Raw genomic sequence first — 23,749 nt, forward strand, 5'->3', positions numbered from 1 at the left:
TTGCAGGTATGTTGCCCTGAAATATTAATGATGGTCCACTTAATTCATTGGAACTGTTAGATAACTGGTTATTACTTATGGTGTTTTCTTCATAGATTAGTATATGTTATTACGGTAACTTTTTATATCAGTCTTATATTACTTGCAAGTAGATACACAGAGTGTATTTTTCATACGACCGCATAACCAAAGGGTAGTTAGTTCAGGCTGTAATAAACACACTTTATAGGTTTTATAAAAAAACCGGACAAGTGCGAGTCGGACTTGCATGCCAAGGGTTTCGTACATCGTGCAATTTTTAATGTTTTTTTTTAATGAAATATGAATGGAACGTCTTAAAAACCCGAAGGGATCGGATCAAAAATCAAACATAACAGAACGTGTTATGGCGCGGTGGCTTATATCTTTACAACTACAATAGCTATATGTATATATTTTATATCGATGTTTAGGAAAGAAAAGAAGCCATTTACCACTGACAGAGATGGCGCTAATTTTGAGCTAGAAACCACGCATTTGGAGCTAAAATAAGACTTATGCGCGGTATTTACTTAGTGATCGCATCATGCCATGGACGTATTTAGATTTAGAAAAAAGTGGCGTCATTTGATAGCTTACTTAATTACTACGACAATGAAATACGTGGGATTGTAAAACCCTGTATAAAATTTAAAAATGGGATTTTTCAGAGATATTTTACTATTGCTCTTGTTTGAGAATACCTATACTGTGTGAGAAAATTAATGTACAAAACTAATGCAAAGTAGCTGGGATAGCAGGATCAAATAAAGAATAATAGTACAAGTACCTATAAGCGAAGGCCAAAGACAGCTGCATGAATGTAGTGCCCAAACACGGAACATTGGATTCATTTTTGATCCTTTTTCTGTAGGTATATTAATGTCAGTAGTACAAAATCATCTTTGTAATATTTTATATATTTTTAATTTCATTTAATCAAATAATCTTATAGTTAATTATATTCAGCTTGCATATTTTTAATTAAAATATTCAATAAAATGTATAAATTCAATCATAATTCAAATCTCTATGTTAAAATTTAAGTATGGCAATTTTGTATTCAAGTTTCTGACAGTTCCTAGAGCTTTAGAAAACTTACCCGTTGTTATCCGGTTCACTTTGATACCTTTTTTATTTATGTAATTAGGTAGTAAACCAGCGTTTATACTACAGTCCATTATTATTTACCACCTCGACAACACCTGAGACCAGCGAAGATTTTATATTACAAGTACCTAATCAATCAATAATACTGTATCATTGCGGCTCTGTGCCAAATAAAGCCTAGCCGCATTTTTTACGCTTGAACACTAAAGGCGAGCCTCTCTCGGACTTCGGCCCTCGGTTCTCGGCCTTCGCAATTAAGATAAATAAATAAATAAATATTATAGGACATTATTACACAAATTGACTAAGTCCCACAGTAAGCTCAATAAGGCTTGTGTTGAGGGTACTTAGACAACGATATGTATAATATATAAATATTTATAAATAGGTACTGAAATACATAGAAAACACCCATGACTCAGGAACAAATTTCCATGCTCATCACACGAATAAATGCCCTTACCAGGATTTGAACCCGAGACCATCAGCTTCATAGGCAGGGTCACTACCCACTAGGCTAAACCGGTCGTCAAAAAAATACTTAGACCCCCATACATTTACCCCCCAAAAGTGGCCCGTATGTTTAAAATTCTGTTGTTAACGTTCCATGTCCGTCTTTGGGTCATAGACTTACATATGTGTACCAAATTTCAACTTAATTGGTCCAGTAGTTTCGCAAAATAAAATAGGCTAAACAGACGGATAGACGGACGGATGGACAGACAGACGCACGAGTGATCCTATAAGGGTTCCGTTTTTGCTTTTGAGGAACGGAACCCTAAAAGCAGACGACTTTCATTTTTCCATGTAAAATAATTCAGCAAGCAATGTATCACTTTTTTGTTTTAACTCAAAACGTCGCATTTAATGACGCGACGTCACAACTGTCACAAGTGACCGTGATGTACAAAATACATTGCCGCTTGAAAAAAAAAAACAAAAATTTATTGTGCTCTGATACGAGTAGTCAAGACTAAATAAAAAAATCTTTCAGAATCGTTTCATAGCTCTAAAACCTACGTCTAGTTTAAGATTGAGGTTATATCAAAAATACACACTGTATAATTATAGTATGCTAAAAATACACACTACGAGTATATATTATGCTAAGATGATCTATTGGTTGCCATAAAATGTAATATTAAGTAGGAAAATAGGAATAAAAAATCTATACTTCATCAATTAAAGCATAGATGTCGTACGAAAGTTATAATAATCCTTTGTAAATCAATGGCCTATGTGAACCAGCATAATCAACTTAATTAAATTTACCGTCAGCAATAGGCTCACAATCCGTTGAGTTCCTGGCACGCGTGGATTTGCAAGGATTTCCATCAAATTAAACACCGTCTTTGCCCAACTATTTATAAAGATTCCGCGGGGGCGCCTTTCATGGGAAATTGACGTGTGGACTTGTACACTAGGGCTGAACGACTCTGATGATTATTCAAGTATTATTTATTCTAGTTATATTATAATTTAATTCCTGTGTCATGTTTGGTGTATATGTTCACATTTTCTACAATAGTCCCAACAATGCCTGATACACCCGATTCATTGTCTACTGTTGCGCCTGTGAAACGGGCTCCAGCAGGGAACACACACATCACAGGGAACATTTCTACATGTCATTAAAGCTCTTCAAGGGGCCTCTACGTTTTGAATCTATATCCCCACGCAAGCCTATCAGACAGCCGGGACTAATTCTTTAAAAATCAGTATATAAAGAAAAATAATATACCTAATATGCTAGTTATTTTCGTGCAAATAATTTTAATATTAATATTGATGTGATATATAATATAAATTTCTAGCGTCTAAAATATCTATACACATAAATTCTCGTTAATTGTCGTTCGAAACCGAAAATAAGTTCTGTAGAGATCTACTTAAACATCTACAATTCTACATAAGGGGATTTTTATTACTGACCTTTTTCTGTTTTACTTTTTTCTTATTTTAATTTTAATGTTCTTATGGCATTATTTTTCCAAGAGTAGGTAGATATTTGGTTATAGTGTGAAATATCAAGAATACGTATTTTACTTATTTTGATATCAATAAAGACACAAGGCGGTATTTCAATATATGCATTTGTACTGTTACAGCATTTTATTAAAAGCAAAGTTTCTTTTTTATGCTTTCGCTCCTATATTTATTTGTGACAGCCCTGTCGGAAAAAAGCTCTCGCCTCAGCCCCCATTGTGCCGATCGAGAGGTACACATCTACCTCATAACCTTCGCCCCGTCCTATTATTCTTTCTGACGTCTTCATTTCCCAGGGAACTTTCTTAAAAATAGAGAGCTGATACAACGTGTTTCAGTTTTACATTAACTCTTTCTGCAAAAATGGTAGCACAGTCAAGTCTATAATTTTATCATGAATTCTACTGTCAAAATTATGACTTTGATACGTTTATTTTTTTACAACTACAATCTAGAGATTATATTGACGGGTTTTTTAATGTCAAATCGTTACAACTATTTAACTACATACACTTGGACACTAAAACCTAATCTAGCAGTGTCAGCTGCAGAGATAACTGACCCCTGCATATAAACTTGATTGCAAGGGGGTTTATCTGCAGGTTACTGTACAAGAGGTATAGTATGCACGTTAAACAGATTCAAAATTTCTGAATAATTACTCAGACTGCATTTGAAAATAGATATTTGATGTGAAAACCACTCTATATAGTTTTGTTTTAATACGCAAACGTATTCTATTGCGTGTGGATAAGAATACACATAAAGGGACCGAACACGGCCCTGTATGATACTTCCAATTTACGTAGACCCCTTTCAGCTCAATGCACCTTTCTTAGTTTCTTGTTACGTTTAAGAGTGGAGTATAGGTGAGAGGTCCTTTCTAATTTGGTCGTGATTTCACAACAATTGAGCACGTAAGGACGCATTTTATATGGATTCCAAACGCATTCCACAAATGAACACAATTTGAAGATAAATGCGATTTGGTTCGCAATTTCAATGAACCATTGTACCTACATACTATTCTAATACTGTAATATTTTTGTAAGATAAGAAAATGGATAGATTTGTTTGACGAGCGCAATGTCAGTTCTATATTGTAGCATAAATCAAAATGGAATTTTATAAATTACCTACAAAACAAGCTAACAGTGATATAGTTTTAATAGGTATTCAGTTAGGCTAACACCACTACATCATAGTGTAACATTAATAAATAATGCTGAATCAAATAATTTACAATTAAACTAATGCGTTGACTTGAGTAATCTTCAAACAAGCCAGTAGGTTGAATTTGAGTGCCAATATTTCGTTCACCCACAGCAAATAAGTAAAGGGAATCGCAAAGCCCCACAAAAGCCTACGTGCATTAGCATGAAGTGGATGACATACTCTCCTCGGATTAATCCCATATTAGTCATGCATCAAAGGGCTCCCAACGCGAACGGCATTGTGGAACGCCTCCGACTCAGCGGTGAACAATACGTCAAATTATTAAGCAATCGTTACGTTTGAGTACTCCTTGACCCATTTACGTCCATATTAAATTACAGATAATCTGCTTGTCTAGAGTAAAGCCTACAGGGGCGGAATAAGAGCCAGTTCAATGAAACAACCAAGTGACTGTTAAATCAGGTTTAAGTATAGGCCATAGACCTTGATTGACAAAGTTGATTTATCTACTAGCTATAGGCTGTTTTCATGCAAGATAACTTACTTAGGCTTTCTTTTACTGAAATAATTGGAACGTATGACATTTCTTATTATTCATCAGGCATTATCATTGTTTACCTTTGGCATTATTTTTCTTTAGCAACATATATCATTATAATTCTGAAAAGATACATGATTTTTGCCTGGAAAATTACGATAATTCAAAAGTTGGAATTTAGTGTTCATATCAGATTAAAGCATGTTGTTACTCCTAAGCATGTATGAGTCCAACTTTTACATTGGAGGAACTGACACTGCAGGGTTGCGTAATGCATCGCAACCATAATGTGATTTGTACTTTTTAGTTTTAAAATATATTGGTATAATATTATATGTCAGTTTTAAGGTATTTATTTATAGGCCACTAGTTGCCTGAAATAAAGATTTTTATTTCATTTCAAAACCTGCCCTCTTGGGAAAGAAGATGACCTAGTACCTATGACGATATTATAATATTTATTGTATTTCTTATTATGATTGACATTTTATTTGTATGATTGATATTTAAATCTTATTGACATGATACAAAATTCAGTTAAAATTATACATATATTTAATATTATCATCTTGGGATCACTAATTAAGCTTTAATTTCTTCAATATAATGTAATGTTTTGTATTTAATTTTAAGCTATGTTCAACACAATATTTTATTGTTATGAATGAATAAAGAAAAGAATGAAAGAATTGATGTGATTTTTAAACCCATTTATACCACTAACGATTCTCTTTAGCAAGTGCGCCGAGTGAGGTAACCACTACATCAGTACCTTACGACCTATTCGATTCGGTCAGCAAATCAACCAGGAATTAAAAAAGCGGCCAAGTGCGAGTCGGACTCGCGCATGAAGGGTTCCGTACCATTTATGACGTATTAAAAAAAATCTACTTACTAGATCTCGTTCAACATTTTACCACTTTGGACACACATTTTACCACTTTGGAAGTGTCTCTCGCGCAAACTGTTCAGTTTAGAAAAAAATGATATTAGGAACCTAAATATCATTTTTGAAGACCTATCCATAGATACCCCACACGTATGGGTTTGATGAAAAAAGATTTTTTGAGTATCAGTTCTAAGTATGGGGAACCCCCAAAATTTATTGTTTTTTTTCTATCTTTGTGTAAAAATCCTAATGCGGTTCATAGAATACATCTACTTACCAAGTTTGAACAGTATAGCCCTTATAGTTTCGGAAAAAAGTGGCGGTGACATAATCGGACAGACAGACGGACATGACGAATCTATAAGGGTTCCGTTTTTTGCCATTTGGCTACGGAACCCTAATAAAAAGCAGTACCTAAGGAATATTTATTATTTATTTATTTATTTAAATATGAAACAAACGGTCATACAAAAAAAATATTATTACAGTTTCTTATCTTAATCTAGACCTATAGTTTCCATGTTTGTTAAACATATCTTTATATAGAAGCACGAAAAGTACCTATCTACGTTTAGGTTCAGCTAAATAGTAAGAGGTTACACAGAATTTGAGAAATCAGATTTACAAAACACTCAGTGAAAAGCACAATGTAAAACACGTTCTACGTTTATAACAACTTTTGAATAAGTATGAAGTATCGACAAACATGACATAATAATACTTATTATATACGCGTTAAGATTTATATGCTACTAGTCTTGAATACTCTTTTCAATGAACTTATGGTACAATTAAATATGTCTACATTTTCTACAATGTTATGATCATTATAGAGGGCACATGCTCGTTTAATAAACATATTTTTGGAATAGTTACTTCTACTACATGGAATGGAGAATAAATGCTTGTATCTGGGACGACATCGGCGCTCTTTATTACCTGGAACTCTTATACATATGTCTTTCAACAAGCTAGGGGCATCAATATACCCATTTATTATTTTAAATAATAGAACAGAATCAACGCAGTCTCTCCGACACTCTAGTGACTGCATTTTATGACGGTTTAAGGATTCCACATAATCTTTGTATTCAATACCACATTTAAAATCAAGGGATTTTAGGAACTTTTTTTGCAATCGCTCTATCCTGTCAATATGAATGCTGTAATGGGGTTTCCAAACCGCACATGCGAACTCAAGCCGTACTCAAATATTTAAGATATTTGTATTCAAACTTTTTTTATTTCTATTAGATTAGAGATCGTTTTATAGCGATAAGTCCGCCTGTTGTTACCTACTAATTTAAGTCCTGTCTTTCTTTGTAATATGAGCTTTTCTTTAGTAGTGCACAATAAAGAATTTTATTATTATTATTTTCTATTTCAAATAAGTTACCTACTCATACAACTCAACAGTGTAAAACCGTCTTATACGTTTATACCTATCATATGATCAGTAGGTAATTTGCTTCCTGCTTGACTGCTAGTCTGTGATCATTTACTTAATTCTATTATTTACAAGTGACCGTAATAGAGAAACAGGATTCTTTACAGCGTACGATAAGAAATACATTTTCACTATTGTTTAAATGCACTACTGTCGTAATTTTTTGAATCGCACACTGTAATATGCCATGAATTTAATTTCTCAATACTACCAAGACTACTCATTTTACGATTCATTGCCTCTTCGGATACCTACCGACCATGTCTTCTAGTGCAAAAGAAGAATTTCTTGCCGGAATGGATTATTTAAGTGTTATCACTTCGAGGATATTTTTATATCCCTTCTTGGGCAGATCAAAAACAAAGCTTCTTTGTTATTATTTTATTTGCTCCCTAATCATTTTTGCGTCTTTTCAACAGTTCGTTTTTTTGTGTGTTTCCAAATTAAACAGTTTTCTTGATATTGTAAATATCGCACCAAATATTGGAGTTTGTGCGATGTCCGTTACTAAATATATAAAAGTAAATAGTAACAAGGAATTATACAATTTAATATTTGTTCATTTTCGTACAGATATGTGGGATATTGTCTCCGAAAAATGTCAGGAAAATGTAAAAATATTGAAAAGATATCAGAAAATTATACATTTCATTACAATTTGGTTCGTTTACTACGTAGTGCCGCTGATTTTGATCGTTACATCGTTCCCGATTCTAATTATGTATTACGATAACATGGTCCTTGGAAAGGAACTCGAGCACCGTTATCCTTTCGAAGCCTGGTACCCTTTTGACAAAGTAAAGTGGTATTACGCTGCTTACGCATGGGAAAGCTTTATTACGGGGCTTGTTGTTTGTATTTACACATTTTCAGACCTCATAAATGTATCGTACGTAGCTTATATCTGCTTAGAATTGAAACTTCTTGGTACCCATCTGAAAGAGCTTATAGGAGCTGAGGACATAAAACAATTGAAAAGTTCACAGAACGCTACGGCTATTCATTACAAAATTAGACAAAAACTAAGAGGATATATAATAAAACATAATTTTTTAGCAAAGTAAGGTATTTTTATACAAATTGACTAACTTGGTTTTAGCTTCATCTTGTTAATCATAATTATTTTTATATTTTCAGCATCTCATCTCAACTAGACATTATTTTTGGAGATATAATGCTTGTTAATTACACTTTTGGATCCGTGTTTATGTGTCTTACGGCTTTTACGTTTACGGTGAGAAATGTCACCTAACAATGTTAACTTTTTAGCTTTTAGGTGACGAACAATGATAAGACTTTATTTTTCAGGTTACCGATGAACTTTACACCACTTTGCGTTGTTTTTTCTTTCTTATTTCATTGGTAATTTCAATGCTCAATCAATGTGTCATAGGGCAATGCGTAAGTGATCATGTAAGTTTAAGAGTTACAACTTTTAGTGCTTATGGTGCTGTTAAGGTTAAATAATATAGCATACTTATCTCATTTAGTAATTCATACCTATAATTCATGGGGCAGTTTAGAAACGTAAGTAAATAATATGTTGACTTTAAAAACATGTGTAGTTCTTCCAAACATTTTTTACATACCTACTTTTATTTAGCTTCATCACTGTGTATACTTATTTGTAGGTTTGCACTAAATATTGTAACTTTAATATGAACCACTTGGTATCTCATTCAGTTGAAATTTGGAATACTTCTGTAACTAAGACGTGAATGTGAACCCATGTCTTGTTGTGTTTTGCTGAATGTGATTCAATTCCTGCAACATATTATGCCAGCTGTCACTTATATCAAAGATAGTCGCTTTCACGATTTTTAGATTTATCGCCACCATTTTTTAATGTATATTTTATAAATTCGTTGTGAACTATTACTTATTTCTTTTCCAACTTGTTTGTTATAATAATAATGTGTATTTTTTAAATGTTTTGGTACACTGCGTGCTGCACACGCTCATGGCCCCGATGGAACGCCAGCGCTAGCCCAGCCAGGCTAGCACCATGCTGCGTCTTATATGTTACGTGTTGTTTTCTTCTTTTATTTTGCCACGAATAAACGCTCTCTATTGTCTATTCTATTCTAATTCCGATGACACTCCAATAATATAGACCTAAGTTAACATGTTATTAGTTACAACAGAACTCCTGGATGGAAAAACACACACATTGAATTTAGGCTCATTTGAAAGGGGTCAAGAAGCACTAGGTAGACATGCACATGAGAAGAAGTACAGTCAGCAATAAAAGTGTGTGCCTTAAAAACATTTTTGACACTTGTTAAACGTTGATCTATCTTATTTTAACAATAAATCCTTAAATGTAAACGTCCCACTTTGTCACTTGCCATAAGGACGCCTTGACAGGTTATTCATATAAAGATACAAGCAAATCTCGTCTTTAGGGCAAGCGACAAAGTGGGGCGTTTTGCCGGCCGCTGTCACAAATATTGGCCGATTTATAGTAACAATGCATTATATACAACTCTCAAAAGCTATATGTCGTATGGGCGTATGTACCCAGAATCCTGTTCTGCTTATTTCGAACGTCTTCAGTTTATTTTTATTCTGTTATTTATTTACTTAGCCATTCAATTCGTTGCGTTGGTCTTTGTTTTAGAGCGAGCAACTAACCCAGGCTCTCTACGATTCCAAGTGGACCTATGGCGACAGGCAAACGAGACAGTTGGTCCTCATGCTCATCATGCGCATGCAAAAACCCTTTCAGCTTACTGCTAAGGGATACATAGCCATGAATCTTGATACGTTCACCACTGTAAGTAATTGAATAGAAAAGAATAACATTAGTTGCATAGAATAAGTACATATTTCCTGTCCACAGAGGTTATCTTTTGTCAATTTGTTGCTTATTTTGCTATATATGTATGCAAATTTAACACAATCTTAATTTTAATTACCAATAATTTTAAACATAAATTTTGCTCCTGACATTTTGTTAGAAATATCTTTGAGGCAATAATGTTTTATCTAATAAATAACAAACAAGACTTCTTTTAAATGTATTAAGGCCCCGTGGATTCAGGTTCTTCTCTCACTCTCACTGAGCGTAAGCGTAAGCGAGATGGCGGCGTATGCCCGGGATCGCGGATATCATTTGTTAATTTTCATTTTATGTAAGTAACAAATGAAATTAATCATTGAATTCGATCAAAAATAAAACTGCGTATTTTTAGAAGCAATTTTCTTTTTTTAGACCTATGTTCGTGATTTTTTTCTGACGAGTGTAAATCAAGAAATCAGGTTTCGAATCGACGAAGTTACTGGAAAAAGGCCTCAAGATTAAATTTCTGGCAACCGTATAGTGATCTAAAATAACTGTGCTGCCTGAACCTACTGCACTTTAATAGGTAGCTCCTTCACGCTTTTCGGTATCTTATTAATGAGGTCCTGGGAATACTCTGTACAAAACGACCTCCATTTCCTTGTGTCCCTCGTATAAATATTTTGGCAGTCGTGAAAGCGTCCATATGATTCTTGACGAAAATGCACGACTCCAAAATATAAAAAGACGGAAGCATCAGGATCTTTAGACATTTGAACATTTCCCTACATGTCTTATAAAGGGCATGAATTACAGATTGCTCGGACACATTTTTTCTGTGCTGTTCTGTAATAAGTTGTATAGTTGTGTATATACTCGTAAAATGTCGGTTTTAGGACTTTTAGGATTCAATTATCTGTTTTACTTAATTATATACATTATTCCATAGGTATAGGCACTCCGTATTGAAAAATACGCTTAAAAAAGAGAAATTTTACCCGACCTCTGTTACAGATTTGCAGCACATCATATCAATTCTTCAATCTTCTGCGCACCATGTATGATCCTAAAGCAAATTAAATGTACATTGTACGTTTGTGTTTCAAACCTCACCAAAGTAAGCATTGTAGGATGGAGACATAAAATAAACAAAAGTCAACAAATAGACTATGCGTTTTATTTGAGAATGCATTTTCATTTTAGCAGTATTTTCTATCTTCTGACATTCATTCGTCCACGTAGAAGCATCTTCATCATCTTAGGGCTACTTGCACCAATCACTACCCTGGGGTTAAACCCGATAAACCTGGAATAATCATGGTAAGTGGGATTAGTGAAGTTATACAATATTTGAGGAATATTAATTTCCTAAGGTTATACGTCCATGAAATTGTATTTGATGAAATCCAATTTGATGCTTGCTGTATTCTGCTCGAGTCTAAGCTCTATGCGGGCCGCTGCTACATTTGGCAACAGTCCTGATGCCATCTTGTCTTTATTGCGTCAATAACAGGCAAAATTCAATATAGGAGCCATTGTCAGTTAGAAATTTCTATTGCGAAACTGGCTTCTTAAGACGAAAGTGGACGGTCGCGCGAAATCGCAAAGCTGGTTAGTGTACTTCTAATTATGCAAAAATATTTTCCATAATGTCGATTTCCAGAGAGGAAAACGGAGACTACGTTTCTTTCTGTGGAGAAGCGGTTGTCCCCTCTATTTTTTCCGACAATTATCCTTTATGTCAGTGGTAACTTTATTTCGACGTTATACATTTACCCCCTTATTCATAAACGTGTACTAAAGTTACGATGCCGCTAATAATCGTTTGTCCCTTTCCATTTTACCAATACGTCGGAAAGGGACAAACGATTATTAGCGGCATTGTAACTTTAGAACACGTTTATGAATAAAGGGGTTAAAAAATACGGACCAATTGCGTGTCAGACCACGCTTTATAGAGGATTCCGTATCTTCATATAATACAAAAAAATATTTGCTGATTTTATGCTCGCCGGTTTCAAAAGTCTGTAACTTTTTTTTTGACTTTCGAAGCGATTATTTCCAAAAGAACGTTCTGAATCAAAAAACGTTCTTTGCGGTCTTAAATGTTATTTTTAAAAACCTAACGAATGATCTGACATGCGTTGATTTTAGTAAAAAATATTTTTTTACTTCTTGCAGTATTTGGAGTGAACTCACTAAAATATATTTGTATAAATTTTAACTCCTGAACTAAATAGCGGCTAACAAAAGGCGTTATATACCTATCTTATAGATTCCGAGTAAAATTAATATTTAAAACACAAAGTTAATTTTATTGGTTTTTACCAAAAATTGGTTTTATTGGTTTTAAAATGAATTTTTAAAAGTAATTATTACAATTAATAATTGTTGATCGTGGACTTGATATATTTGTCGATAACAGTTAAGTATGTCGATATTTCATTTTGGCAAGCCTACGTTTTTTCTAGAAAAATTCTGGATATAGTAGGTAGGTAATTAATTATATTTCATATCAATTTAGTGTCACGAGTGTCACGACTTTCATGACTAAAACGAAATGTTATTGATGATTTGTCACGAATAATTTTAATGGTAAGAATAAATATATTTTTTGGATTATCTTGTATAAATATCTCTCAAGATACCAAAAGTTCCATAAGACCATATACCTGGTGTGGCCTGTAACAGCAGCGATAAACTAAATTATTTTCTGTACTCCTCAAACTGACCAACATCTATTCAGCAACTTTTGAAAATAACTTGTGTTTTGTTTTTAGTACACTTTGAAATTTATTGTAAGACGTAATGTACCTACTGTGAATCTGGGGGCACGGTAGTGTCCCCGCCAAGACGGGTCAAACGAAGCGCAAGGGCCACTACCTACCTTTTCTCGAAGGACTACGTCGCTTATTTGAGTCCTCGTAACTTGGGTTTAGATCATCCCAGATAAACAAAATTCTCGAGATATGATGTCAATAGAGAACCTATTAAACATAAAAAGTTTCAATTGCATAGCTCTTATACTTTCGATTTGTTGATATCTACAAAACCCCCATTTCTCATTTAATGATGATCGTCAATAGTCTTAGGGTAGTCCTGAAGTCCTTAAAAGCTGAATCTGGTATATAAGCTAATATTAGTACACAAACAACAAAAAAAAAATTAATACTTGGTACTTTTAAACTAGGGAATGAAACTTGTATGAGGGTTCCGTAAATTTTGATGCTAGAGGTCAGAAAATTGGTTTATGGACTACTGTTATAAATAATGAAATGCACATTCCCATTCATATTCATACACCCCCCCCCCCCCCCCCCCCCGCCCTCCTTTTTCATATAGCTCTGTAATAGGTTTTTCATATATAATGCTGCCAAGAGGCCGTTTCGCTACCATCACATGGGCGTAACGTGAAATAGTTATTTGTACAAGAGAGCAGAGTTTGAAAATTCTTCGAGTGCTTAATTTGAGTCCCGTGCAAGCGAAAGATTCTATAATAGATCTAATTTAGAATCTTGAGCGTAATAAGGGACTCAGAAACGCCCGAGATGTATATAACTTTGATCTCGTGTAGTACACAAAAAATTTCACGACAGCAGTGACAACATAATTGGAAGGTAAAAAACAACCTGAAAAAGTTTAATCCATGTTCATCTCTATTTCACTCATGTTATCTTAAGGTATTCTAACAATTAATATTGCAGCAGCATACTATTAAAAAAGAGTGTAGACATGTCAAAACGACTAAATTACATTGAGGAAATGCAAAAAGCTGATAATAAAGCTAAAACAATGTGGAGAATAATTACTGAAGTAAAGGGCAAATCGAGGGAGCGAAAAAGATGCAATCTCAAAATAAGGACTGAGTCGGAAAACATCATTACAGAGACGCCAAAAATTGTAGCAAACACTTTCAACATTTTTTTCTCTAATATAATATACATTGTCGAAAAGAGTTCAGAACTCTACATCCCCACCAGCCACGTTAGAACTCATTATACCTTGTGGCCGACAAGTCCAAAACAAGCCTACGATGTCGATGTATCTGACCCCAGTAACTGAACAGGAGATATATAAAACAATTCGCGGCCTTAAAAGTAAAATAAGTTGTGGTGCTGATGAAATACCTTCGACATTATTGAAATTCTGTGCGCGGGAGCTAGCACAACCTCTCACGTTCTTGATTAGCCAATCATTCATTGAAGGTCATGTTCCTGATAAATTGAAAATCTCAGTTGTAAAACCTTTATACAAAAAGGGGGATGTTACAGATCTAAATAATTATCGTCCCATTGCTTTGCTACCGACGATATTAAAGGTTTTCGAAAAAGTAACGTTTGAGCGTGTATACAAATTCTTAGAAAAAAATGACCTGCTAAGTAATAACCAATACGACTTTAGAAAGAACAGGTCAACCGAACTTGCCCTTTATAAATGTGCAGCAATTTCTAAATATAATAGATGGGAAAAGTAACGCCGTGGGACTGCTGCTGGATCTGAGCAAGGCCTATGATAGAGTATCTCACCAAATTTTGTTGATGAAACTAGACGGAATAGGAATTAGAGGCGTAGTGCACGACTGGTTTAAATCCTATCTAAATCAGCGAACTCAATACGTGCAAGTAGAACACCATAATCATTCCACTAAGGAAATAACAAAGGTACTATCGGACTGTATACAATTGCAGGGCTCTATACCCCAGAGTAGCGTCCTTGAATGTATTTTGTTCCTCATTTACGTAAATGATTTACCCAATATTATAAATACTACGAGCGTTCTATTTGCTGATGATGTATCCCTTTTGTTTAAGTTTGATGCTAGTGATGACTAATAGAATAAATGATTGGATGTTGGATTATAACCTCATAATAAACACTAGTAAAACTAAAATAATTCAATTTCACCCTCGTCAAAGAGCGCCCTTAAATATAGAGTTAGCCATGTATAATAAGAGAATAAAGGAAGTAGATAAATGTCCATTATTAGGATTAACTTTAGACACTTGTCTTAACTGGAAAGATCACGTTGCAAAAATTAAAACCAAAATGGCAAAATTTATTTTTGTATTAAGTACTTTGCGGAGAACAACAAGTTTAACGACAGCTACGTCAGCCTACTATGCCTACGCGCATTCTTGTTTGCGCTACGGAATCATAATGTGGGGAAACAGCACTGATGCAAATGAATTATTTGTTATGCAGAAGAAATGCATCCGTATACTGGCTAAAATGAAGTGCCCAGACAGCTGTAGGCCATATTTCAAAGAATATGAAATTTTAACACTATCTGGCTACACTAAATTCACACATATTCAGACGAATTCAAAGTCGCCGAAGAGAGCTCAACCTAGTAATACAGGCATCAAGTACACAATTATTTCGAAGCAGCCCAAACTATGCTGCGGCGATTTTATATAATAGAATCCCTGCCCATATTAAGTTAGAGAAAAACTTAGCAATATTTATTAAGAAACTTAAAAAGCACCTAATAGAAAAATGTTTTTATTCTGTCGATGAATTTGTAGCGGACAGTTGTAGGTACTTAACTTAGTTTAATTTGTAAATATGTATATTTTATGTGTATAATGTTAGGATAAGTAATTATTGTAGTTATTGCAACACCCGAATTGGGTAGCACGTATGAACCTAATATATCTTTTGTACCTCCTACAATGTAGAATAAGTTTAATTATCGCAATAAAACAAAACGAAAGAAATTCGAATCAATCGACAGTTCAACCGACAACTTTTGTTTGCAAAAAAAAAACTTTGTAAGATACGGTCCGAATTGCGGATACAACTATTTGTCAACTATAGTAGAGATCGTTAAAAGTAAAATTATTTACATTGCGTAACAATTGCGTAATTTTTTGAAGTTAATTTGATAGTACCTAGTACCTAAAATATAGATATGGTATTTTTAATAAATTTTAACTTTTATTTCATTAACGAATGAAGACTCGTAGTGTTTTGTAACGTTGCGGTCTGACTTATTTCGGGGGTCTATTATAAACCGTCAATATACCGTTGAATTACGTATGCACTTTTTTTGTCCCGTTTTTTGCTAATGATGTGAAAGGGACAAAGACAATAGAATCCAAATATTTCGAACTTGTATTAGGCCCCGCACGTTGAAATGACATTCGAATATAAAGGTCACTTGAATGTTATTTTGTCTCATTCAGTGAGCAAAATGCAATTTTGCTCACTGTTTTTAAGCAGTAAAACCCTTGTTCGAACTGCTGACGTGATAAATGTATTCACTATTCATTACCTTTCTGTTATAAATTATTTACATTGCGTAACAATTGCGTAATTTTTTGAAGTTAATTTGATAGTAACCTAAAATATAGATATGGTATTTTTAATAAATTTTAACTTTTATTTCATTAACGAATGAAGACTCGTAGTGTTTTGTAACGTTGCGGTCTGACTTATTTCGGGGGTCTATTATAAACACACAAAAACACTGTTTTTAAGCAGTAAAACCCTTGTTCGAACTGCTGACATGATAAATGTATTCACTATTCATTACCTTTCTGTTATACAATAGTTCTTGTAGTAACGAAACGGCCAAGCCACATATTTTGACAAAGGCGTAGAGTTTGTGAAGTGAGAGCTTGTAGAGTTAGTAGCTTGGCTTTCAAATCATGTGAATTTTATTTATTACAAGCTTTGTATTACATTTTTTCAGTCAAAACCTTTGTGACAGAACTTGTAACTTAAGTACGTATGCGTTTGTGGCACTTGCGATTGAGGCATTTCGGTCTTGGTTGTTAAACACCAAAAACTGGTGAAAGAAATATCACAGAAACTTATGTTAATGCCTGGCGACCCGCGGACAGGGGCGATTTTTGCCCAGAGACTAAGCCCTGCAAAGAGGTAATGTCTATAGTTTTTTAAGCTTTTTGTGTTAGATTTTACCTTGTATGTAAGAAATTTGTCTTCATTATTCTGAGGAACACTGAATAGAGTTTTGACTGTAATACAGTAGGTACCTATTGTAAAGACCAATAGTGTTTCACCAAAAAAAAATTAAATCAGCTGTTTAGAAATTTCAGAAAAGTTATTAACTTATCAATTATCTCAGTTAAGTACACGAAAAAGTCATGGTTTTTTAAAATCGTGCTGAAATCGAATTATGTAGTGGATCACGACTAAAGTTATATGTGGGTATTAATTAAGATGGCTCACGAATAATTTAATGCTACTATAAAATTATTATTGATTTTTTCATATAAATACTGGAGCTAGGCACACATCAACTACATCTTTCGGTGTTGAAGAGGATATCTACTGAACAAAGATGGCATTCAACGTAAAAAACTTGTTTATAATAACCTTATTAGTGCCATTTGTACTAGGTAAACCAGGATTAAGTAAGTATTTTTTTTTTAAATCTACATTTAATGACACATTGTAACGTATAGACAAAGTTAAGCGGAACAATGACTTTGATAATCACCGATTTATTTATACAAGGTACAGCAGTGTTTGGCGCATTGGAGTTTTCTATTAACGCTTGTCCCCTTGGCTAGGGCTCCATGAGCGACATTCAAAGTTTATACATCGTTTACATGTAATTTTTACTCATCATTTACCATATTATGCTAAAAATAGTTTATTTTTTATTTTTACATTTATCATTTTAGTGTAAAAGAACTATCAAACTAGCATATACCTTTTAATTCAGTTTGACAAAATGTTCACCAATTTTAGCGGTAAAGTCAGTGTCAAATAGATAGTGGCCAAATATACCAGTCAGCATCCTAATTCATATGGTAACAAAGGTGTGTTACGTTATACTCGTATTTGACCACTTTGCAGTTGAGTTACCCTTGAACAAGATGCATGTAACTGCGTCAAAATATTGAGAGCTCGAAAACACTATAAAAGGTAATCACGGTTTATATCCCGGTCGATTTAAGTCTAGTGAAACTAACCGTGAATAATTCAAAACTATTAACTCGGCACTAAATTTACAATGACTTATAATTTTTTCTCTTATATAATTTCGTAGATAATGCCGCGAGTTTATGTTTTCAAAACATCCTTCACAGTTTAAATCTTATTGGTATCGTCACTTGGACAAAACATCCAAGAATCATTCACATAACATACCCAAACAATCGTTATAAGTCACATAAATCGTTAGGGAGTCCATGCTAAACAGCATAGATGGCACTAGTAGCGATTTGTAAGCATCTATCAATATCTATGTTCGATTTTCAAATTGCAAACGGTCATCAACACAATAAATATTTGTAGAAACCTTTTAATGAAGCACAAGCAAGCACTTTCAATTTATAATTACAGTAGGGTCTCAAAAATCCTGTTCGGACTCACGGAGCGTTCGGATTATATTATGTTAGATATAAAACATAAGGAATTAAGTATATTATTATAAAAAATATATTCAATGAGACTCCAAAATTACATAAACAAAGTAACTAAACACTACATAATTATCATGTTAAATTTGAAATCATTTTAAAAATTCAGTTAAAATTTAGTCTGCCGGATTCTATTTATGGACGAAGCAAACGCTTTGGCCTCAAAAAAGTGGTCACTCGGCAGTTCGGATAACAACGCCATTCGAATAAGCCTGTGTACGGAATTATCGAGGCCCTACTGTAATATCCTGTAGAATTTATTTTAATTATGCAGATTTATTATACTTTAAAATAGCACCAAAACACAATATCTACACTTTATGCGCACACTTAACATAGATAACATTAACAGCATTTACATTTACGTTCAGGTGGAGTCAACAAGGGCGGAGATGACAAGGGCTCAAGTGGAAGTGTCGCCGTTGCGGCTGCTGCCTCTAGTTCAGGTGGAAACGACAAGGGCTCAGGTGGAAGTGTCGCCACTGCGGCTGCTGCCTCTAGTTCAGGTGGAGACAAAAGCGGAGATGACAATGGCTCAGGTGGAAGTGTCGCTTCTGCGCCTGCTGCCTCTCTTTCAGGCGGAGACGACGAGAGTGGAGATAACGAGGGCTCAGGTGGCAATGTCGTTGTTCCGGCTTCTGCCTCTAGTTCAGGCGGAGATGATAAGGGCGGAGATGACAAGGGCTTAGGTGGAGGTGTCATCGTTACGGTTAGGGTTCCTGTTTCTAGTTTAGGCGGAGACAATAAGGGAGATGACAAAGACTCAGGTGGAAGTGTTGTTGCGACTACTACCTCTAATTCAGGCGGAGACGACAAGGGTGGAGATGACGAGGGCTCAGGTGGAAGTGTCGCCGCTGCGGCTGCTGCCTCTAGTTCAGGCGGAGATGACAAGGGCTCAGGTGGAAGTGTCACGGTTGCGGCTGATGCCTCTAGTTCAGGCGGAGATGACAAGGGCTCAGGTGGAAGTGTCGCCATTGCGGCTGCTGCCTCTAGTTCAGGCGGAAATGACAAGGGCTCAGGTGGAAGTGTCACCGTTGCGGCTGATGCCTCTAGTTCAGGCGGAGATGACAAGGGCTCAGGTGGAAGTGTCACCGTTGCGGCTGATGCCTCTAGTTCAGACGGAGATGACAAGGGTGGAGATGATAAGGGAGGAGATGACGAGGACTCAGGTGGAAGTATCGCCGTTGTGGCTACTGCCTCTAGTTTAGGCGGAAACGACGAGGGCGGAGATAATAAGGGCGGAGGTGATAAGGGCTCAGGTGGAAGTGTCGCCGATACAGCTGATGCCTCTAGTTCAGCCGGAGACGACAAGGGTGGAGATGAAAAGAGCGGAGATGACACGGGCTCAGGTGGAAGTGTCACCGTTAAGGTTGCTGTCTCTAGTTCGGGCGGAGACGATAAGGGCGGAGACGATACAAGCGGAGACGACCAGGGAGGAGATGACAAGGGCGGAGACGATAAGGACGGAGAAAACAAGGGAGAAGATGACAAGGGCTCCGGTGGAAGTGTCGCTACTGCGGCTGCTGCCTCTAGTTCAGGCGGAGACGACGAGGGCGGAGATGATAAAGACGGAGATGACGAGGACTCAGATGGAAGTGTCACCGTTGCGGTTGCTGCCTCTAGTTCAGGCGGAGATGACGAGAGCTCAGATGGAAGTGTCGCCGTTGCGGCTACTGCCTCTAGTTCAGGCGGAGACGACGAGGGCGGAGATGGTAAAGGCGGAGACGATAAGAGCGGAGACGACAAGGGAGGAGATGACAAGAGCGGAGACGACAAGGGAGGAGATGACAAGGGCTCAGGTGGAAGTGCCGCTGCTGCGGCTGCTGCCTCTAGTTCAGGCGGAGACGGCAAGAGCGGAGATGATAAGGGCGGAGATGACGAAAGCTTAGATGGAAGTGTCGCCGTTGCGGTTGCTGCCTCTAGTTCAGGCGGAGATGACGAGAGCTCAGATGGAAGTGTCGCCGTTGCGGCTACTGCCTCTAGTTCAGGCGGAGACGACGAGGGCGGAGATGGTAAAGGCGGAGACGATAAGAGCGGAGACGACAAGGGAGGAGATGACAAGAGCGGAGACGACAAGGGAGGAGATGACAAGGGCTCAGGTGGAAGTGCCGCTGCTGCGGCTGCTGCCTCTAGTTCAGGCGGAGACGGCAAGAGCGGAGATGATAAGGGCGGAGATGACGAAAGCTTAGATGGAAGTGTCGCCGTTGCGGCTACTGACTCTAGTTTAGGCGGAGACGACAAGGGTGGAGATGATAAGGGGGGAGATGACAAGGGCTTAGGTGGAAGTGTCACCGTTACGGTTGCTGTCTCTAGTTTAGACGGAAACGACAAGGGTGGAGACGATAAGGGAAGGGATGACAAGGGCTCAGGTGGAAGTGAACATTAAATTACGCATTTTAATTAATATTAAAGTTCTAAAAAGTTCTCCAAAAAAAAGGTTCAAAGTGCATCAAAAGGGCTTATTTCTTCCTAATTACATACACAGTGTCCCTTGGCCGATATTGTTATTACACTTTAATTATACTCTGACCCAGTAACTACGTAAAATAATTTGTAAACATGTTTATTTAATATTGAGGTTTATTTGAACCATATATAGGGTGTTTTTTGACCAGTTAGCCATATTTGAATATGTCATTTGAATATGGAAAAAACGTAGTACTTAAAAAAAAAACATTTTTATCAATAAATCAAATAATATGTTGTACTCCTTTGTTTGAATTCGTGCAATACTGTGGCAAGCATAATGCTGTACAAAGGGATCGTAAAATCTTGTAGCCAATCAGGGCATCGCAAACGCATGAATGACGGCACCGTAGTTTAATGTAAGTCCACTTGCTGATCAAGCGCATCTATGACCAACGCTAAGGTAAACCAGTATGAGCGCACTCCTTAATTATGCAATGGGTGTGGGTATGGGGTTATAGTTATGACGCGCAGATTTGTCGAATCTAACCTTTAATAACATGTCATTACGAGTCAAGACACGCGTCATCGTAAATGACACGATAAGGTTTACGTTACATAAGCTAAGCAAACTACCACGTACCTGCAGTCCATCGTAATCATAATAAGGCGCAGCTTCTAAGCTGCGTGATGATACAAGTACTCTAGTATCATTCAGCTGTAAGTATAACCTAGTGCCTATGGCAACCAAGATCATTTCTGTTATTTTAAGTTGAAAACGTATAATAACAGTATTAATATACATTTTAATTAAAGATAATAAGTGTATCAGATTATGATATGACTATATTTTAGTACTCAAGTATCTAAATTCGCCACAAAAAATCATGAACATAACGTATTGTTTCACGGCAAGTTGAGTAAATCAAAAGTTTCTTATCGGAAATTGAATTACTTATACTCAGCATTTTAAAGGAAAACTATTAAAGTATTTAGTATCGTTTGAAAGTTCATTAAGTCTCCTGTAATTGAGTACAGTCAGCATCAAAAGTAGCGGATGAAACAACGCACCTGATCTGAAAAGTATCTGATATTCCGGATAAATTTTCTAAATTTAGGAAAATCTCTATAATTCACGTCGTAAAGTATATCTTTTACAATCTAAATTGTTCTACATATATGTAGAATCACCATTCTTTGTTAAGCTGTTACAAAATGGTAGATACTTTTGAAGCGTTGTTTGATCCGCTACTTTTGATGCTGACTGTAAAAAAAATATACGTTATTGCTTTAGATTTTTTATATAAAAAAACTATCTACTAAAAATCTGTTATAATTTCATTGAGTCAGTTTTACGTATTTTTAATTATTATTTTTATTATAAAAGCACATAAGTATAGTATACAATAAATTTCTTAATATTTTTATCTTTATAACATGAAAATAATCGTTGCACATGCTTTAGCAGAAACAAAGTTATCGATTTTTGAAAATTACCTCTCACGGTGCCGTTGTATCTGCAAAATGTCAGAATGGCTAATATAGGCTTGGACGACGTGGATACGGGTCTCGAGGTCATATCGCACTGGTTCGCTCGATCGCTGGATGCACCTTGAGCTCTCTCTGTATCTTAATACTATAAATAAATAAGTAAAGACCTAACGCTTAAGGCGAAGGGTAGGGCAAGCTCTTCCCATACAAACTTAGTGCGCGTTTTTCTTCGTTTGTGTTTGCGCTACAGATATTATTTTTGGTAAATTTGCTTATTTTTTTGTTAGCCAGGCTTGATATATTATTTTTTGTATATTTGTGTTTTTTATATTTTTTTATAAAAAAAAAAATTTCTACATCAAAAAAAAATATCCAAAAATAAATAATTTCCAATAATAAATAATTTGTTTATACCCAATATATACAAGCAAAAAATGAAATTAAATGCTATAGTGCCAAAACTAACGAATAAAACTTGCACAAGGTTTGAATGGAGAATGCCTAGCCCTACCCTGCGCCTTAAGCGCAACTCGAGCCACGTGCAAGACAACCTACCCTCTTTTTTATGTCTTGGTTTGGTAGTAAGTGAGATACGATAAGGGTGTCTCGTGCTACTTGATAACGTTGAATATTCGGATTTCAAAAAACGGCTAAATATTAAAAAATACAAATAAATGTGTTATATTTATGAAACTAAGATTTTTTGGGACTTATCGCAGCTTATTTAACCGTATGGCTAACTACTCCAAAAGAACACGGTACCTATATCTTCGGACTACCATTTTGTATAATAATTTTATTATACCCGAACTTAAGGTGACAATCCATTTCTGACTGCAGCTGCACTACTGCTCCGACATTACTGCAGCGGCTTGAACGCGTTGGTGTTATTGTCAATTTCCATAATAAAATCTATGACAATACCGACTGCACGTAATATGGTAATTTTAACGTATTTCCGACCGCAGCTGCACTACTGCTCCGACAGTACTGCAGCGGCCTGAATGCGTCGGTGTTATTGTCAAATTCCATAGTAAAATGATGACAAGACCGACTGCACGTAGCATGGCGATTTTTAGTGTTTGGAGCGCAACTGCAGCTGCGTGCCGCACGTCAAATCTTTCACCTGTACAGAAATGTCTTTGGTCACAGACTTACTTCTTATATCTATGGTCACAGATATTAGTAGCTCTAAGCAAAGAGGATGTAACCACTACATTCTAAGGAGTTTATTACACCAGATTCAGATTCAGATTCAGATTTTTTATTGGTAAAAAAAAAATACAGATTTTTACACGTCAAATAAAAATACCATATTCTTAATTTAAGATAGACTTAAATGTGCGGTATAGCTATAATTAAATTACTATTTCAAAATGTCAGTTATTTACTAAATGTCGGGTAAATAATCGTAGAATAATGTTATAAATTGATTTAATAACAAAATGTCAAAATATCATCAATTAATTTAAATTACAAAAAAAGGATGCGTACAACATTTACCTACTACAAA

At 35.6% G+C, this 23,749-nt stretch overlaps 2 protein-coding genes across 5 annotated transcripts; both read left to right on the top strand.

Annotated features, from left to right (window-relative positions):
- Positions 1–5,427: 5,427 nt before the first annotated feature.
- Positions 5,428–12,162, top strand: LOC133534677 (putative odorant receptor 85d). Of its 4 annotated transcripts, none has more exons than XM_061873900.1 (7): positions 5,428–8,224; positions 8,302–8,398; positions 8,473–8,565; positions 9,785–9,940; positions 10,208–10,298; positions 10,379–10,532; positions 10,961–12,162. In XM_061873900.1, exons 1-6 carry the CDS (start codon positions 7,425–7,427, stop codon positions 10,390–10,392), a joined length of 1,251 nt encoding a protein of 416 aa, XP_061729884.1. In that variant the 5' UTR covers positions 5,428–7,424; the 3' UTR covers positions 10,393–10,532; positions 10,961–12,162. The 4 variants fall into 4 exon arrangements, with proteins under 4 accessions (XP_061729884.1, XP_061729886.1, XP_061729882.1 ...); XM_061873898.1 differs by having other exon boundaries at positions 5,432–8,224; positions 8,473–8,577; positions 10,961–12,155; XM_061873902.1 differs by lacking the exon at positions 8,473–8,565 and having other exon boundaries at positions 5,429–8,224.
- A 5,048-nt stretch (positions 12,163–17,210) lies between these two features.
- Positions 17,211–20,910, top strand: LOC133534666 (uncharacterized PE-PGRS family protein PE_PGRS54-like). Its single transcript, XM_061873880.1, has 2 exons — positions 17,211–17,325; positions 18,711–20,910. The coding sequence occupies exons 1-2, from the start codon at positions 17,253–17,255 to the stop codon at positions 20,723–20,725; spliced, it is 2,088 nt and encodes a 695-aa protein (XP_061729864.1). The 5' UTR covers positions 17,211–17,252; the 3' UTR covers positions 20,726–20,910.
- Positions 20,911–23,749: the final 2,839 nt, after the last annotated feature.

This window comes from Cydia pomonella, chromosome 2 (assembly GCF_033807575.1).
Source record: "Cydia pomonella isolate Wapato2018A chromosome 2, ilCydPomo1, whole genome shotgun sequence".
In the NCBI taxonomy this organism is placed as follows: Eukaryota; Metazoa; Arthropoda; class Insecta; order Lepidoptera; family Tortricidae; genus Cydia; species Cydia pomonella.

Excerpts from the sequence above, each read along its gene's own strand:
- LOC133534677 (XM_061873898.1), top strand. The coding sequence starts at position 7,425 with ATGTCTTCTAGTGCAAAAGAAGAATTTCTTGCCGGAATGGATTATTTA. Across the intron at positions 8,225-8,301 it reads AAACATAATTTTTTAGCAAA|CATCTCATCTCAACTAGACA; the intron begins GTAAGGTATTTT and ends TTATATTTTCAG. Across the intron at positions 8,578-9,784 it reads GGCAATGCGTAAGTGATCAT|AGCGAGCAACTAACCCAGGC; the intron begins GTAAGTTTAAGA and ends TCTTTGTTTTAG.
- LOC133534666 (XM_061873880.1), top strand. The coding sequence starts at position 17,253 with ATGGCATTCAACGTAAAAAACTTGTTTATAATAACCTTATTAGTGCCA. Across the intron at positions 17,326-18,710 it reads ACTAGGTAAACCAGGATTAA|GTGGAGTCAACAAGGGCGGA; the intron begins GTAAGTATTTTT and ends ATTTACGTTCAG.